This window comes from Agelaius phoeniceus, chromosome 10 (assembly GCF_051311805.1).
Source record: "Agelaius phoeniceus isolate bAgePho1 chromosome 10, bAgePho1.hap1, whole genome shotgun sequence".
In the NCBI taxonomy this organism is placed as follows: Eukaryota; Metazoa; Chordata; class Aves; order Passeriformes; family Icteridae; genus Agelaius; species Agelaius phoeniceus.
In genome coordinates, this window is record NC_135274.1 from 3620168 (window position 1) to 3637129 (window position 16962).

Sequence of the window (16962 nt, forward strand, 5' to 3'; positions counted from 1 at the left end):
ATCCATCCAGGGGCTTCAGGGGTAAACCTGAACCCAGGACTCCAAAGCCTCCCCCTTCCCAGAGGGCATGTTTCCCTGGTGCAGACATCTCTGCCAGGAGAAGGGGGTTGGCTTCAGGAACTCATCTTGGTTTACAGCACGGTGATCTCTGGTCAGGAAAAGCAGGCAGTGATGCTGCTGCACATCAGCACCTGCACATCAGCACATCCATTCCCTTCTCTCAGGCATGGACATGGAAAGACAATGCCTTCTGTCAGCAGCTCCTGGTGCAGATGTGTGGAGCTGCTCCTCAGCACTTCCCAGAGGGAAAGGGCTTGGATACCACACTAACACAGGGAACTGCCTCCCTCACCCTCTCCTCACCCAGCAGCCTTACCCACTGCGAGTGCACCCCAAGTGCTCAGAACTCTGAGGTACTGGATAACGTGGCTGGCTTTGTTATTTCAAGCAATGCACATTGGTATATTCACATTTGGCTGTGCTTCCATCCTGTCAGGGTGTAAGCTCACCACACAAAGTTTTAAGCAACAGGCAGTGCCAGAACATCTCCATCCTGATTCCTGCTTAAACAGGGCCTTGTGCTGCACCACCAAACCCAGCACATGGCCTGGTGGCACTTGATATGACAGCAGTCCCAAAAGGTGTGTCACAGTGTGTGAGGGGAAGAGTGGGTGGGCTGGAAGCCTGCACTTTGCTTTTAGTATTTCAGTTTTATTGATCTTGAAATAAAAACTCACTAAAACTTGCTATAAAGCCCATCAGTCATAAAATAAGATCAAAAGCAGACCTATAGAAAAGATGTCTGCTTGAGGAAAAGACCTTGATGATGGTTTCAGAAATACAAGAAAGCACATCTTTAAATAATGTTTATAGCCTCAAAACTGCTCTGTTCAGACAGATTATAAAATTAGATAAAACTATCTATTGCCTTGAGTGATGACAGGAAAATGAACGTTTCATCCTCTACAGAACCAGGGATCTTCAGATAAGATTTGTCTCTGCCATCACAAGATAAATCACCGTGGGTCTCATGCTGCTGTGATTTACACCAGCTACACCTGGTGCAACTCAAAAGCCTTCACTCAACTTACTCCACCTGCAAGGAGCCATGAGGAGAATCAGTCTTGTGATACAAAGAGATAACTTAAAGATCTTTGAAACCTTCATTAGTTCTTTGCATTTTTCTTGAAGCTGTGCCATCCCCAGCCTTATTTTATCTTTGTTATTCATCAGCACGTTATTTCTAAGCCTACAGTGGGTAGATGTGCAGGTATGTATTTCTTTTTATACAGCTTTTTCTACATGTCTTATTTGTCCTTGAATTGTTGGGTATTCCTTTCTGCAAAAGTAAAACCATTGTTGAGGCTAGTCTTGCTGCTCAGACCTAATGAACACACTTAGGAAAAAGAAAGGGAGGGAGGAAGTTTGGTGAATACTTAAAAAAAAGAGATGACAAATCTCATAGCCCATTAGAAAATGTCTAGATTACAAGGCAAAAAATTACAACAAATTCTGATTCAGACCACTGAAATGACACTTCCTGTTCTCCAGTTAAAGCATACCTGACTCATTAAAAAGCTCCCTCCACTCTGAAGTTGATTGTGCACTCAGAAATGACAGCTCCTGCTATCAAGTGCCACGTGCACGTGGTTAAGGCATGCAGGAGAGAGAATAACCAACCCACAGATACACAGCAGCTCCCTGCCAGCAGGACAGACTGAAATAGGAGACTTTTCTTCCACTTTAACCAGTGCCCCCAGCTCCAGACTCACCTGCTGCAGAAGCAAACTGCTCAGCAGGGTGAGAGGGATGTCAGGTGTGTGCACCACAGCAACAGATATCCCAAAACAGAACTGTGGTGTGGAACAGCAGCAGCTTTGCTGGAAGGAAGGCTGGCTGAGGACATTGGAAAATGAAAGGTTAATTGGGAAGGATGGCATCTGTTATGACATGATTTGATACTCTGGACACAGAAATTCTTCAGCCACAGAACTCTGAAGGTCTCAGACTGAAAATTCTATTTTCCTTCCCCACTGTATTGGCATAGATAGTGAAATAAAATATCTCTGTTTTGTTTGAACCTTAACCTTCTCTCATGCCCTTTGCAGAAGTTACTCTGCACATTTGAATATCAAAGCACTGGTCTTCTTCTCCATCTTTTCCAGATTTTGCCACCACATACAGAAGCAGCAAGAGTGAGGCAGATGTGATAAACAGTCTCAAAATCTGGAAGGGGGTGATGGTGAAAGAGTATTTTTGCTGCTACATTTAGCATGCAAGCTAAAACATTAGGAGGTCATAAGAGTAATTTTGTTTTCAACAGAAATTAACTACAGTGGGTTTTGGTTTTTTATACATTTACTTTCTCTGCAGGACTAAATCTCCATAAATTGTATTATTAAATCCAAATAAAGAAGAGAAGTGCCTGCCTCTCTTTGCATGTGTATATATCAGTACTTTACATTTTCTGTATCTCATATGTTCTTTTGGCACTTCCTGACTTTCTCCTGTCCCCCAGCAGGACCCAATGAATGATCCTTCTCTCAGGAATCCATTTTTGGGGGTTGCCAGGAGGAGGTTTTTCAGTAATGAGTTCAAGCTGGCTCATACCCATTACAGTTCACTCATTTGCCACTTAACAATATATTCTGTGGCACATCCCAATAAAGTCATCTTCACTGGGGAAACAGAACCCTTCCCTTTTCTTTGGCATCATAATTGAAAAGCTTTAGTTTCATTCTGTCCTTGGAGCCAGAGCCCAAGCTCAATTAAATCAGTGCAAAGATTATCAGGGTTTTTAACTCCTTCTGGACCACAGCCAAGGTGAATGCTACATTCTGTTTTGTAAAGGTTACATACATTTAAATCAGAGAAGACTTTCTCATTCCTGTGTTTGCAGGTAAAAAACAATATTCATCTTGGTAAGAGCTGCTTCATCACTCACTGGTGCTATATCCTCCTCCTATCTGCCAGCACTGCTCAGTAGCTTCATGCTCAGGGACAGAACCTGCATGCCTGACAGCTCTCACCTTCATGAGAGTTATAAATATCAGCCACTGCCACATAAATCCTGACAGCGACTCCAGGATGGCAGTGGCTTCAGCAGGAGCTTCTGAATCACTGAAATTCCCTTTACTCCCAGTGCACAGATGCACTCTTCCATTGTTCCCAAGGGTACTGAAATTAGTTACATACATGAAGACTGACATGTTCATAACTAATCCCAAACAATCAACAGAACAGCAGTCTGGGTTAAAAGGATTCTCCCTCCTGCAGCTGGTCTGCTGTTTCTTTAATTTCACATTTGATTGCTAGTGCCCCCAAAACATTAAATTTTTGCAATAAATTTGGTGGCTTTCACATTTTCTGACCATTTTTTCCCAGCTGACTATACTTGAAGAAGTTAGTATCTCTGGAGTGTTAAGTTTAAAGCATTAAAAAAATTAAAACTCTTCCTTAAATTTAGATATTTATATTTGTACCTTTAGACCTACTCCCCATTCTGTGTGCCATTATTTTGTCTGCAGTGTTCCAGCATTTTACACCTCATGTTTACAACTACCACGTGCTCCTTTTCTGCCAAGTTTAGTGAAGGATGCAATGTGCTACAGGAGGTGAGTCCTGCCAAACCCCAACAGCCTCTTTTCACCCCATTCACTCTGGAAAAAAAGTGCCTCAGATTTAGCAGTCTGTAAGAGCATTTCAGAGACCCACACATCCCTGTGCTTTTAAAATATAAAAATTTCTCATATTTAATGTTAATTGCACACCTATATGACTGGCATCTGGATCATTTCCTGCTGAGTGAGATGCAGAAATAGCCCTGATTTTTGACTTCTAGTCCACAGGAAAATATAAAAATCAGCTCGTTGCCACATGTCAGAAGTTTTCCTTAGAGCAATCTGCACAGGTAGGAACAGAAGGAAGGTATTCCAGAGAGACTGGGCCATATTTCCTGTTAGGACTTTCACACAACCACCTGGCCCAAAGCTGCTGAGAGAGAAAAGGAGGATATCACACATGAGGAAGTGATTAAATGCATGTAGAAAAGGCATTCTAGCTTAGATAACTGCTTTCTGTCTGCTGGTCAGCTGTTATTTCTCAGAATGCTATTTATCCCCCCAAAATTCCTGCCTACCCAGCTGTATGAGCACTGTTCTGGGGTGGAACAGGAGCCTGCAGCTGGGCTGGGCCTGGTCAGGGGGAGAAGGAATGAGGAGAGGTGGCAGAGCAGGGAGCTCTGCACAAGGTGCCCCTGGGGCACAGGGCTTCAAATATTCCAGCAATCCCTGGGCATGCATGGAAAATGCAGATACTACCAAGAAGCCTTCTCAGAACACAGCTAAAAGGGACAAAAAGAGATCTACAAGTTCCATGTTTCCACATGTGCATCTCTAAAATCCTAAAAGCAGAGACACGCAATGGATTGTTATGAAAAGCATCTACTCCTGTCCACAGCCTTCTGTTCACAATAAATGCTATGAAACCCAACAAAAGCAATAACAGAAAGGGTAAAGAAATTGTTATATCCCCTACAGACACACCTCTTTTCCCACAGCAATCTAAAAGAGGCTGAAGGAAGCTCTCACAAGCATTTGACAGAACAAATCAGAAAAAAGTTACACAGCTCCAAAACAGTGGTGGCAAAAAGGGTGAGAACTATTAAAGCTCTTCTTTCTGTAAAGAATCCATGAAGGTTTGCATCAATCCTTACCTTCCAAATGTAAACCATCTAATTTTAGCATGGTACAAAGACACAAGTCTCAATACAGGAAAATGAAGAGAGCCAATCTCAAGCCTTTCTCTTTCCACTGAAAAGATTCCGAGCAGATGAAGTTGTGTTCAGCAGGACAAAACTGTTGAATCCTTTCACATCTGAGAAAAAAAACCCTTTAATTGTTATGAACAGGCCTGTAGGACTGAGGGAAGGATCTGGGAGTATGCAGGGAAGACAGAACCCATGAATTCCTTACTTGCAAGTCCTATTCTTCCATTGCTTTCACTCAGATTCACTCCAAAGCCCAGAGCTCCTCCACACCATGCCTGAAGAACAGGGGGAGGGTGGAGTGGTGTTTGTTAATTTTAAATTTTTTTTAATTTTGAGATTTTTTAATGGATGCGTTGATGAGGGTGCTGGGCTTTAGTGTTGGTTAACTATTAATGTATTTATGTTTTGTTGTGAGATAGTATTAGGAGAAAGGTAAAGTAGGTTTAAAATTTTAAAAGGTTATAAAGAAAGTTTTATTAATAGTAATTAAAAGAAAAAAGTTGATAATGTAAAGAAATAAAACTTAAAATTTTAAGTTTCAATTTCAATGGGAAGCTGCTAGGCAGGAGCATCAATCCTTTCCCCACTGAAATGCATAGAAAATAATGCAGCACATTTTATTTATAACATAAATTTTCCTAATCCCCAAATCTGAATGTAGAGAAAATGTCTTGGGCTATTTGTCAGGCTGATGACAATTAAGAGATTCAGTACTTCATTAAGGAAACCCCAAGTCTCAGGAAAATATCAAACAACAAACAACCCAATAGCAGCTTCCAGAATATTCACAGTCCATCTGCAAGGTCTGAAGTGGAGAAATGCAATCCAAACAGATGTCCCTGAAAAAGGCACAGGACCAGGAATCCACTTCATTGCTTCAATTAACTTCATATCTGATATGCTGCACATGTCATCTAACTGATATTTCTGAGGACAGATGGAAAGCCATGTCCATTAAAAATCATATGGAAAAGTCAGTTTTAGTGAGAATTGTGTTGACATACCATGGATTTGAGCAGACACCTCTACATGGTTATAGCACAGCAGCTAGTTGGATATGCTGGCATTTCCTTAGAAATGCCCCTCTCCCCACACTGGTGTACACAGGGCTGGTCCAAAGCACCTCTGACACCCTCGCCACAGGGCAATCAAAAAAATAAAATCACGAAAAAAGGACACGATCACAAAAGAAACACACCAGCAGGGTTTGCTTCCTTACCTCCAAAGTCTGCTACAATTCTAAAAACTTTTGAACATTTTTTGTCTGAAGTCATTTAAAATCAAGTACATCTCTTTTTAAACTAAAGTCTCCTCCAAGCCTGCCAATCCCAAAGCTCTCAGCCGGTGGGTGACCAGGGAAGCCATGACACTGCAGAGTATCAAGGAAACTGTGAGCTAAGATCCAACATGAATTCTGAAATCTGATCTAAAAACCCCAACATAACTCAGAACACTCTGCCTTACACTGAACTACACGACCCTGTTGGTTTTGCACACCCTGCATGTGTCAGTGCTGCTGTCTCTTGTGTTACAGGAACTGGGATCTTCCCAGCCCAGCCCACCAATAAAATACCCCACAACAGCAATGAGTCCCTTTCTGTCATTAACTGTGTGAAAAGAAAACTTTATTCTCTTTTTTCACAACCAGACACACCTAACAGTTTAGATCAGTAATGCATTATGTTACACAGCATTACTAAAAGGCACACATTCAAATTACTCTAAAAGCAGAAACAGATTACATCTGCATAACAGATTCACTAATTTGGCTAAAAATCCCAAAATAATCTAAGTCATTCTACCTTTGCCTTCTAAACCAAGGCCAAAAAAAACCCCAATGGCAGTGTATATGTAAACCTAAAAAATAAATTTAATTTCCTGAGTACAGTATTCATCCACTGAGTCTACAGCTGGCACACTGCAACCTGAAATGCCACCATCACTGGGGCACAGAGCTGAGACTGGAATCTATTTCTATCTCCTGTGCTCCCCTGAACACACTTGCTTTGTGATTCTGCTCTCTTAACTTTGCAGTCCCAGTAATTTTCTTTTTAAGTCTGAAAATGCAACAGTGAAAATGAAGAATTTCTGTCCTTTTACACCCAGTTATCTATAAGGTTTTTACTCATATTTTTATTGAGCTGCCCAGCATTTACAATATTGCAGTACCAATGCTCTTGCTCAAAAAACGTCTACAATTTTGGATCCAGAAATGGCCTAAGAAAGTGCCTCTCCTGTTTTCAAATTCACAAGTAAAGGGCTAATAAAACAACAAAAGGAATTTTTAACAACTGCTCATCTTTGGGAGAGAAGGATGTGCAATAAAAAGCTGAATTATCATTGAAATACCCCCAAACTGGCAGTCAGTGGTCTTTTCATTCCAAAAACCACTTTGAAAAAAAAAAAATCCTTTGTGCAGGATCTTCACACACTTACACCCTTATTCAGAAATTTGTCAGAAGACATTCTTTCTCAGGTCTACGCCCACTTCTTTTTCAAAATGTCAGCCTGACTTTGGCAAGCAAGAACCTGAGCCCCAGCTGCAGGGGGAACAGTTGGATTTCAGATTTCCTGAAGCTTTCCCACAGCCAGCAGCAGAGCCCTGGGCTGAGGGATGGATGAAACCAGACTGGGGCAGTCATGATGGGAATTTCCTGCTGGAAACACCAGGTGAGAACAAAAGGGAAACAAAGGGACAAAACCACCCACCTTCTAGAGCCCAGGAAGGAGACAACAGAAATTTCACAACAAGGTTGGGAATTAGGTGTGCAACTCCAGAAGAAAGGACAATAAAGGAGATATACCAGGTAGCCAAGTCCTCAGATTCATTTGCTCACTTTGCTTTTGCAGGCTTTTGATCTTTTTTTTTTTTTTTTTAATGAATGAACACTTTGTCTCCAGCCATCTTTGTGGTTTCTATCTCAACTAACATCTCATTAGTTTGTTGGGCTACAGTTCCACCATGTTTTTGTACTCTGAAAATACAATCAACAGCCTGACAAGGCACTGGAGAGAACAAAGAGGAAGAAAAAAACAAATACAAACATCAACAGGTGAAATATGGACAGGGATGGAAGATAACCAAATACATGAACACATTATATATATATGTGTGTGTGTGCATGTTCAGTAGATTTCTTGTTGTAGCACCACGATGCCCTAGCCACATTGCCTGAAAAGCAGTTATAAATAGATGATGAAGAGACTGTCCCTGCCCCAAATTGCTGACATTCCAGGCATCAAATGGCAGCCACAGGCAGACAAGCTCAGGAAGAAAGTTTACACGATGATTGTCAAGGCTAAATGGATGATATCTTATCTGGATGATTTGCTGTTTCCTTTTAAATGTATTTAATGTTTATTTCTCTCACCACTTCACATGGAATCATCCTGTCCTTTCAAAGCCTCAGGCCAAAGAGTTCCATAAAATCTGTATTTAATAAATTGAATGTTACAAAGATATCTAAACAATACAGCACTTCTGCTTAGCAGTCAAAGCACTGCAATCCCAGGAACCAGCCAAAACCTTCAATACTGATAAGTGTATAATGATTTCCAGTGTCAGCTTCTGGCAATATTCTTGTTATCCACAAGCACAGCTCTGCAGGTGCACTCCTCAGGAGGAGCTGCAGCATTTCCCAAAGCAAAGCTGCACTCAGGACCTGCTGTAACAGGAGCTGCTCCCAGAGCTGGGCACTGCCAAGGGTGACTGCTCATTGCCACTGCATAAAAGGTGGCAATCAAAGCACTGCAATCCCAGGAACCAGCCAAAAACTTCAATACTGACAAGTGTATAATGATTTCCAGGGTCAGCTTCTGGCAATATTCTCCAGTTATCCACAAGCACAGCTCTGCACATGCTGGAAGAACTGCAGCATTTCCCAAAGCAAAGCTGCACTCAGGAACTGCTGTAACAGGAGCTGCTCACAGTGCTGGGCACTGCCAAGGGTGACTGCTCATTGCCACTGCATAAAAGGTGATTTCAGTCTAAAAGGTAACACTTAATGGAGGGTTCTCCCATGTTTAAGGAGAAATCCACTCTTAACAATGCTGTCACCAGCTGTAGTTACCCTATAAAGACTTATGTGGATGTGATCATAACTGAATTTGGTTTGCAGGACAGTGATTTCCTTTCTACAGCTAGAATTAAGCATCCTTCCTAGGTTTTCATTTATTTTTCCACTTGATTTGAAAGCATAGTCACCAGAATTTTCTTATTTCCTCCATTATTCTTCTGATTTTTCCTGTGCTCTTTTAAAGACTTGTGATTTTCTTCCTAACAAGATGCCCAAATGACAAGCAGCAGCCAAGGGATACATTAATGCAATCAGAAACACACAGAAATTACCAACAAGACCAACAGGTATTTACATTCCATAGGAGTCAGAGATGCTGATTAAACACCAGCATCACAGGTGGGTAAATCCTGGCAGTGAAGGCACAGAGAATCTTTACAGCTCACACATCTCTAACATGAAAGGGAGCACAGGAAAAGCCAAAACTGTTCCCATTTGATTTTTTATACTGGGAGAAAAGGCTGGAATTACTGGCCTGTAATTACTACTGTACCTGACATTTGGATCCCAGCAGGTGACCAGCAGCATGGGTTACAGTGGAAAAAACTGAATGAAAGCTGTACTTTAGATGCAGGAGGGGAGCATTATCAGGGAAACACAGAATGGGATCAGTAGTTTGATTAGGGAAATTACCTTTTCAGTACCATTTAAATAACCTTGAAAAACCAGTGAAAGCCATACAAAACCATCAGATACTTGCTTTTTGTAATGTACCCTATGGGAAATCAAACAGTATGGGAAGAATCTAGAGGCACACAGTCTTACAGGACATGAGAGGCTGGAATTAACTTCTCCACAAGCTCATTTTATGTTTAATAGGTACTACAGGAAAAATTTAAAGGTAGATTTTATTTAAAGGTTTTATTTGGGACTTTTCCCTATTAAATTTTCAACCTGTACATAGAAATAAAGTAAATTTCTTAAACTATTCATAGATAGTAGATCTCAATGATTTCAATTTCTATGAAAAATGGAACAATATTGTATTGTTGACACCAAGTAAGAAACATATTAATTCTTTCAGTAATGTACAGCATGAAAGCATCAATCTGAATCTAGAATCTTGACAAAAATGTACACACAGCTTCTGAAAAGGTATCACTCCAAAGCACCACAGGTAGTCCTTCAGCCAAAAAGAAAATACCACCTCACACCATTCAGAAAGTTTAGAGACAGAACACATAAGCTGCACAGAGAGTTCAATAATCTCCATTCACAATGTAATGTTAATATTTACTCACAGTCCCTGGCCCCCACCAAGATTTTCTTTTAATTTTGCACATTCAGAAGATAAAAGGTGAGAGCATTAGGGAACAGCACATTGCAAACCTTTTATTTTGCTGAGAGAAGGACAATTACAGGAAAGAATTTAACAACCCCTTCCACCAACCCACATGCAAAGACTGAAATCTTAGCAAAGCCCTGGCCTCTAAAACCATACATGGCACATAGAAGATAAAATCTTACAGGCAATATTTGTAATGGTAAAATTTCAGGATCAATGGACACCATGGAACAAGTAGGCAGTGTGTTTAGAGCAGGAGAGCTGAAGCACAATTAAACAGCATCAGCACACAGTCAACACTGCCAATTCTGCTGTGGCAACCAAAAGATAACCTGGCAAGAAGGGAATTAAGGGACAGTGAGCCCAACAATGGATAATCACACCACTGGGTAATTGGTACATCTTGGCCTACACTCGGCAAGCTCTGGAATTATCAATTTCCAGGGAAGGAGGGAAGCATGTCCATATTTCTGATAGATTTCCCTGTTCCTTTACTGCCCATGCCCTCATTTAGGGTAAAGCAGCCCAACCATGCCAAGATCAAGGACAAAAGGAGCATCTCTCACTCCTGCAGCAAACACCTCACGAGACTACAGTCAGACAAAATTCCTTCCTCTCCAAGGTCCCTAGAAAATCCTTTTTTAGAGATATCCTAGGGTATATGATGTTCCACCTCAGGAAACACATCTTCCCTTCCCTGTTCCTCCCTTTACCTGCCTGCAGCACCAATACACCCACACTGAGGTACTCCACCAGTGCCTGAAGTCTGTGAAGAGTACCCAGTGCAGTGCTGTGTCTGCATTTCAACAAGGACCAGCAGCAGCTGAGCTGAGCCTGGTTTGGTCATGGGGATGAACTCAGGCTTCTGTACCTACAGCCCCAAAGGCAGCCAGCAGGGCTGCACAGCTGGGAAGGGACACTGCAGCCTTGGAGGCATGCACAGCTCTCACTGCTGCTGAGGACACAGATCCACTGGGGCCCTGGAGCAGGAGGGGGACAGGAATGCTCCAGCAGAACCTCTCCCTCTAGTGGAAATCGTTCTTGCCTAGAGCAAAACCAAACTCTGCATCCTGGCCTGTTGGAGACCTGGATGATGAGAATTTTAGACTTTCTGTGCTGCCAGGCACTGAGCACAGGAGAACACTGCATTTGACCTGAGGCCTTGGAGAAGGTTCCAAAATGGAATGACAGAACTGGGATAGTGGGTGTGGAGTTTGAATAGAAGTGTGTGATATCACATGGTGGAAAAATTAGAGTTTGAGGTTTTAGAATATAGTAATATATATGGTGCAAGATGGAGGTTTTAGGGCAGAGACTGGTCCTTCTTCTTCACCTTCTTCTTCACCTTCTTCTTCCGGGGTTTGGGTGGTATTTTGTCACTGGGTATTTTGTGCCTTGTTAATGAAAGACTGCAGAACTCCCTGCTGTGAGACTGGAACTTCCAGCCCAAAGGTCAGCAGAGCACAACACAAGTGGGAAGGGGTGGGGAACAACTTGGCTGAGTAAATAACCAAGCAGTACAGGACTACAAAAACCTACTTAGAAAACAACACTTCTGCATTTCTGTAATCCAGCAGTAAATAACAGGAACCAGAAGCACTGGTGGTGAGCTTTGGCAGGTTTCTGCTGGTGATGGTTGGCTTTTTTTTAAACAGCTCATCGATTTTGGACTGCATCCATCTCAGCATTGTGGCTACACTTCATGCAGTAATTTACTTCAAACCAGAGTGCACTTCTACAGCCAAGTCTTTGTTTTGTAAATGTCATTGCACTTCAACACCACTAACCAGACACCCCTATTTCAAGCTGATATTCCTAAATTCAGTAAAAATAAGTATCAGGAACACTGCAAGAGAGCCAAATGAGAACAGAAAATGTTTTTTTGACTCCACACAAGCCTGAGTGCACTGTAGTGTATGATTCCCTTCTGGGAGAGCTTGGATCAGTTGATTAATGGGCCCACTGGTGTTATCCATCCCAAGATCCCTGAAACCATCCAGTCATCCCCATTCCCCATGGAGGCTTTCAGAGGAAAATCTTTGTGCTTTAGGACTTTATGGATAAACAAGGCATTAACTTTCAGGCATTTTACTGACAACCAGAAGTCCTGGACTGCTACAACAAGCTTCCCTTTCTGTCACTCATGTCCTTCCCAAGTTTCCTGCTTGGATCAGATGGCAACAGGGCAAACCAATGTGCAAGCACTGCAAGGTCAGGGCACCTGCAGCTATTAGAAACTGCAGCAAGGTGCTTACCCAACCAGCAACTTCCCATGCTGTAGAAAGCAGAAGGTGAGCACAGCTTTGCCAGACCCTGTGGGTTAGAAGTGAGAAGAACAGAGCTCCAAAGCTCATCCTCCCTCCTGTAGCTGGGAGAACACTGGAAATGGTCCCAGCACCCAACCCTCAAGGTCAGATGAATGTTATTTCAGAAAAGCAAGACAAATTAGTGCTTTATGACCAACAGACTTTGTTCATGGAAGCTTTCTCTTCAGAGATTAAGTGAACAATCCCTATTGCCTACTGTAAAAACAAGTGCAGAGAACAGTAATTCTTTTAAACTGTTGAGCTCAAAGTTTTTCACCAGATCTCTGACAGCTGCTGATTTGGTGACTGAAAAGTGATGTAGGTTTAAAAGTATCTTGTTCTGCCTCTGTGCAGAGACCATCAGCAGAACAAATAAATTATCAGTGTCTGGATTCTCATTACCTCAAATTAGCCTCAGCATACGATGACAGGAGCAGAGCCAAGCTGTCTGTGGGTCCTCATGTGGCACCTGTTAGCACTCCATAAAGGACACAGAAAAGGGAGGCCAGGTTCTCTCTGCTGTCTGACCACAACAAAGCTTTCCTGTCAGACTATCCACACCTCTTCTGACAGCACTGTCAGCCTGCACACCCACACTGCTCCTAATCCATTAACAATTAAGCACTTGCCACACTTGGAAGTGTCCCCAAGGGGTGCAGGGACTGCATGAGGAGATTGGGGCAGGGGTGGATGACTGGTACCATCACCACAAAGATATCCATCTAAAACAATACATTTGTTTACAGGCAAGCCTAAAATAACCACTGCAACAAAGGAAGCAGTAAGTTCAGAGGAGAATCTTCTGGTTATCACAGGGGAAAGTGAGATACAAAATGAAAGTGTCCTGTTTCATCATTCATTTAAATAGTTCTGCTGGGCATTTCAGGCTGCAGCCACAGGAGCAAAGACAGGCAGGCACATCTTTGGGTGGGACAAAGTGACCTGCTCCAAAATGCACCCACAACAAAGCCAGCTGTGCAGAGCCAGAGGCTGACAGGGAGGATCATCACAACAGGCACATTCCCCTCTGTTACACTGCTCCTGTTACAGCCTGGATCACTCACTCATCTCATGCCCTTCCTCCTCCTTGCCTATGATTCCATTTGGAGCAGTCACACATCTGTAGAGGGACTAAAACCATGGCTAGGACCTCGAGGCTACACCATGGACCAGAACATGAAGAGAAAGAAATGCATCAGCTTTCTATGAAACTCTCCCACAGGCCTTGCTTGCATTCAACCTGCCAGGGCCCCAGATGTTGTGTCCCTGTATGGTTTTGCAGGAGCTGATTGTGATGCTGTGCCTCCCAAGCAGGCCCTTCCATTCCCCTGTCCTGCTTCTCATGGGGAGGGCATTTTTCACTGCAGTTGGTGCCAGAGGGGCTCTTCCTACTCAGACCAGTGCTATGAGCCCTTGAGACAGGCATTCCAGCAAAACACATCCATGCAGAGGCTTGATTCGGTAAAGTGTCTGAGCAAAAACACTGCTAACTTTGGAAACTTTAAAGGGGAAAAGTAGTGGGACAATCTTAGTGCTGAAGTTGTCCATATAAATGGATTGGGCACTAGCCCAAATACAACAAGCCTGCCCACAGCTGTGATAGATTTCATCAGGTCTTACAGACTAATTATCCTGCACAACTGAATCCACCTGTGAAAATTGTCTTATTTCAGTTGTGGGCAAAGCTACTTCAATAACATTTTCACTTTCAAGAAGAAAACCCCAAACAGTATCTCTTCAAGTCCAAAATACCCACAAACAACTGCAGTGCCAAGGCAGGGTAGAAGGAATGTTTAACCAAATTCACATTAAAACTCCTACTCACCTGAGAAAGCTCCTTATTATTAATACTTGTGGCACCTAAATGTCCCCAGAACTGTCTTGTGACTTCTTTGAAAGAATATAAGGAGATGATAACTTAAAAAAAAAACAGAAACCAACGTTCTCTTTGGGTGTCTCCCCTTCCAAAAAAGTTTTCTCTTTTTCCCAATGAAATTTAACTGCCACCACTATGTTCTCAGTGATGGACTACTGAAAATCCATCTCTTACATCACAGTAATCTTGAAAATTATTTCATCAGCATTGGTGTAATATGAACAGTATTGTCTGCTTAAAGTGCATAAAAACCAGCTTAGATTTCCTTTCCTCAGAAGCAGGCAGCAAGGCTAACTACTGCTTTGCTTTGACTATACTAACAGTACTAAAAATGTGTATATATAAAAGTAAATTGTGCATGAAAATTGTACAAGTAAACACCACTCCATACAAATTAATAAAGTGCTATTTTTCAGTAAGTCTGAGTCAGTTCTCCCTGCTGCAAAAAACCATGAAATCTAAAAAGCATCTGAAAGCTTCTAAAAATCAGGGTTTCCTTTTCTCAGGCTGTAAAATGTGCTGTTGGCACACTCACTTTATCATTCAAAATAGCAACAAGTGAAAACAGCCCAAAAGGACAGAGTTAATTCAATGCAAAGATCTTCTCTCTCAGTAAATGTCTCGCACAGCACCACTCTTAGCAACAGAATGTTGATCCAGCACAAGATAAAGAGAGAGGCTTTTCCCTGACACCTGGGACAAAACCAAAGAACAAAAGCAGCTCCCAGTGCAAGCCAGCAAAGTTACATTTTTCAAGTGTTCCCACCTAATGCAGACAGAAGGCCAGCCACAGCAAGTCACAACAAACAAGCTATTTACCCACTTCCAGAAAATGCTTGTAAATTTAAACTGTGTGAAATGTCTAACTACTGCTTTCATTCCATCAAAAGGCTTCATCTGCAATGGACAATAAAGGCTCTGGCTTGACCCAAAGGGGCTGCTAGGTCAATCTATTCTGACCTTACCTTTATTCAATCATAATACTGAAAGATTGCTTGAATGAATAAGCAGCATTTAACAATGCCAACAGGCACTCTTTCACTACAGTGCTCCTCTGAAGTGCCCTCCAAGCCAATTCTTTAATGAAAGGGGATATCAAACATTTTCAAAAATTAATTGTAAAATAAACCCAAAAATGCCATTTCTCACTTTTCTCACTTGTGGATAAAAAAAGGAATTATATAAAAAAAAACAAAAGAAGAAAAATTTTCTCTTGCCCCTTTCATGTCTATTTCAGACTTCCACCATCACTTATTGTCAATTTTTGATAATATGCTGTCTCTTATTAACTGTCAGTCACATCTTTTATTTATAGTATTTTTACTCAAATGGGAGAAACCAGACAAAAAAAGATACCACTGATAAAACCTGCCTTCTAACAATAGATCTTAATCACCCAGGCCTCAGCACTTGGTATTTTAATAACTACTGGCTTCGTTTCAGAGCCCATTCCATGAGGGTGCTCAGCACTGAACACGGCAAAGCAGAGTTAAAATTAAGCACATAATTGGGCCCACAGAGGTCAGGAAGCTGCATTCACCACTCACTGACTGATTTAATCACTCAGCTACCATAAGTTTAAAGTTCACAGCCTATGTTTAAATGCCCTTCTAGAGAAAAGCCTGCAGTACCCAACACTACAGTGCAGAGTTCTCCCCAAGCATTTTCCTCCCTGTAAGAGTACAATAACCACCTGCATGGAGGAGGTGTCTGTTAGAGCAAGGAATCTTGCATTTTGTCATGAAGTAAGAGCTGTATTCTCATTTGACATGTCAGAGCACTCATTTTTCAGCATCCACAAACAAATGCATCTTCATTTAATGTTCTACACCTGTAATGGTTTAGCAACATAAGAGAATATCAAAAAGCATGACCAGCAAGCACTGAAAAGACACTTAAAAATGCCTTTAAAAAATCCACACTAACCCCAGAAACCCCTTCAATCTGTTCCTAATTAGATTTAGGAAGATGCTTAACATACCAGTCAAGATTAAGTGCCATCACCTTTATCCCAAAGCACAACCGTCAAAGAACTGGCAAGCAAACCATAAGGCAGTGACAAGAGCATGCAATGCAAGAGGAATGAAAAATAAAGATAAGAACTTTCCTTTGAATTGCAGAGAATGCTGTTACAAACTATTCCAAATTTCCTACCTTGAAAAGCTGTGATGTGACCAACAATCATGTACTTCAGCTCAAAGTTCAGGGCCTGGATGCTCTGAGCCCTCTCCCTCCGAACAGCTGCCTGGTAACTTTCTTCCATCTTCTTGGTGCAACACGTTGGTGCCCTGTGCTGGCAGATCTGTAAATCTGACTCTTAAAGCAAACAAGAAAAACATAAAAATTAGAAAACCCCCAAATTCGCACCATAAAAGAAATGCATCTTAATGTCAGAACCACCACATTTTCAATTTTGAAACAAGACAAAGCCCACAAGGAGTGACAATGTGAAACTCAGATGTTGTCAGAAGGACACAAAGTTGTGATGATTTCATTTGAGTAACGTGAAATTCTCAGCTGATAAGTTCTTTTACACTCTTAAGAACACTGGGCACAAAAGTCACCTGAACACAGTCAGGGGCACAACACAATCATGGTCATGAAGATGCACCATCAAAGGGGGAATATTTCCACCATACACCTTGCACTAA

At 41.9% G+C, this 16962-nt stretch overlaps 1 protein-coding gene across 2 annotated transcripts in view; it reads right to left on the bottom strand.

Moving 5' to 3' along the window:
* The window catches only part of LOC129124603 (glypican-5-like), a 378241-nt gene that overhangs the window by 336105 nt on the left and 25174 nt on the right, over positions 1-16962 (bottom strand). For both annotated transcript variants that reach the window (XM_077183633.1, XM_054639664.2), the window contains exon 2: positions 16466-16627. In XM_077183633.1, the coding sequence (XP_077039748.1) occupies positions 16466-16627 (162 nt within the window). The remainder of the gene's footprint in view (positions 1-16465; positions 16628-16962) is intronic.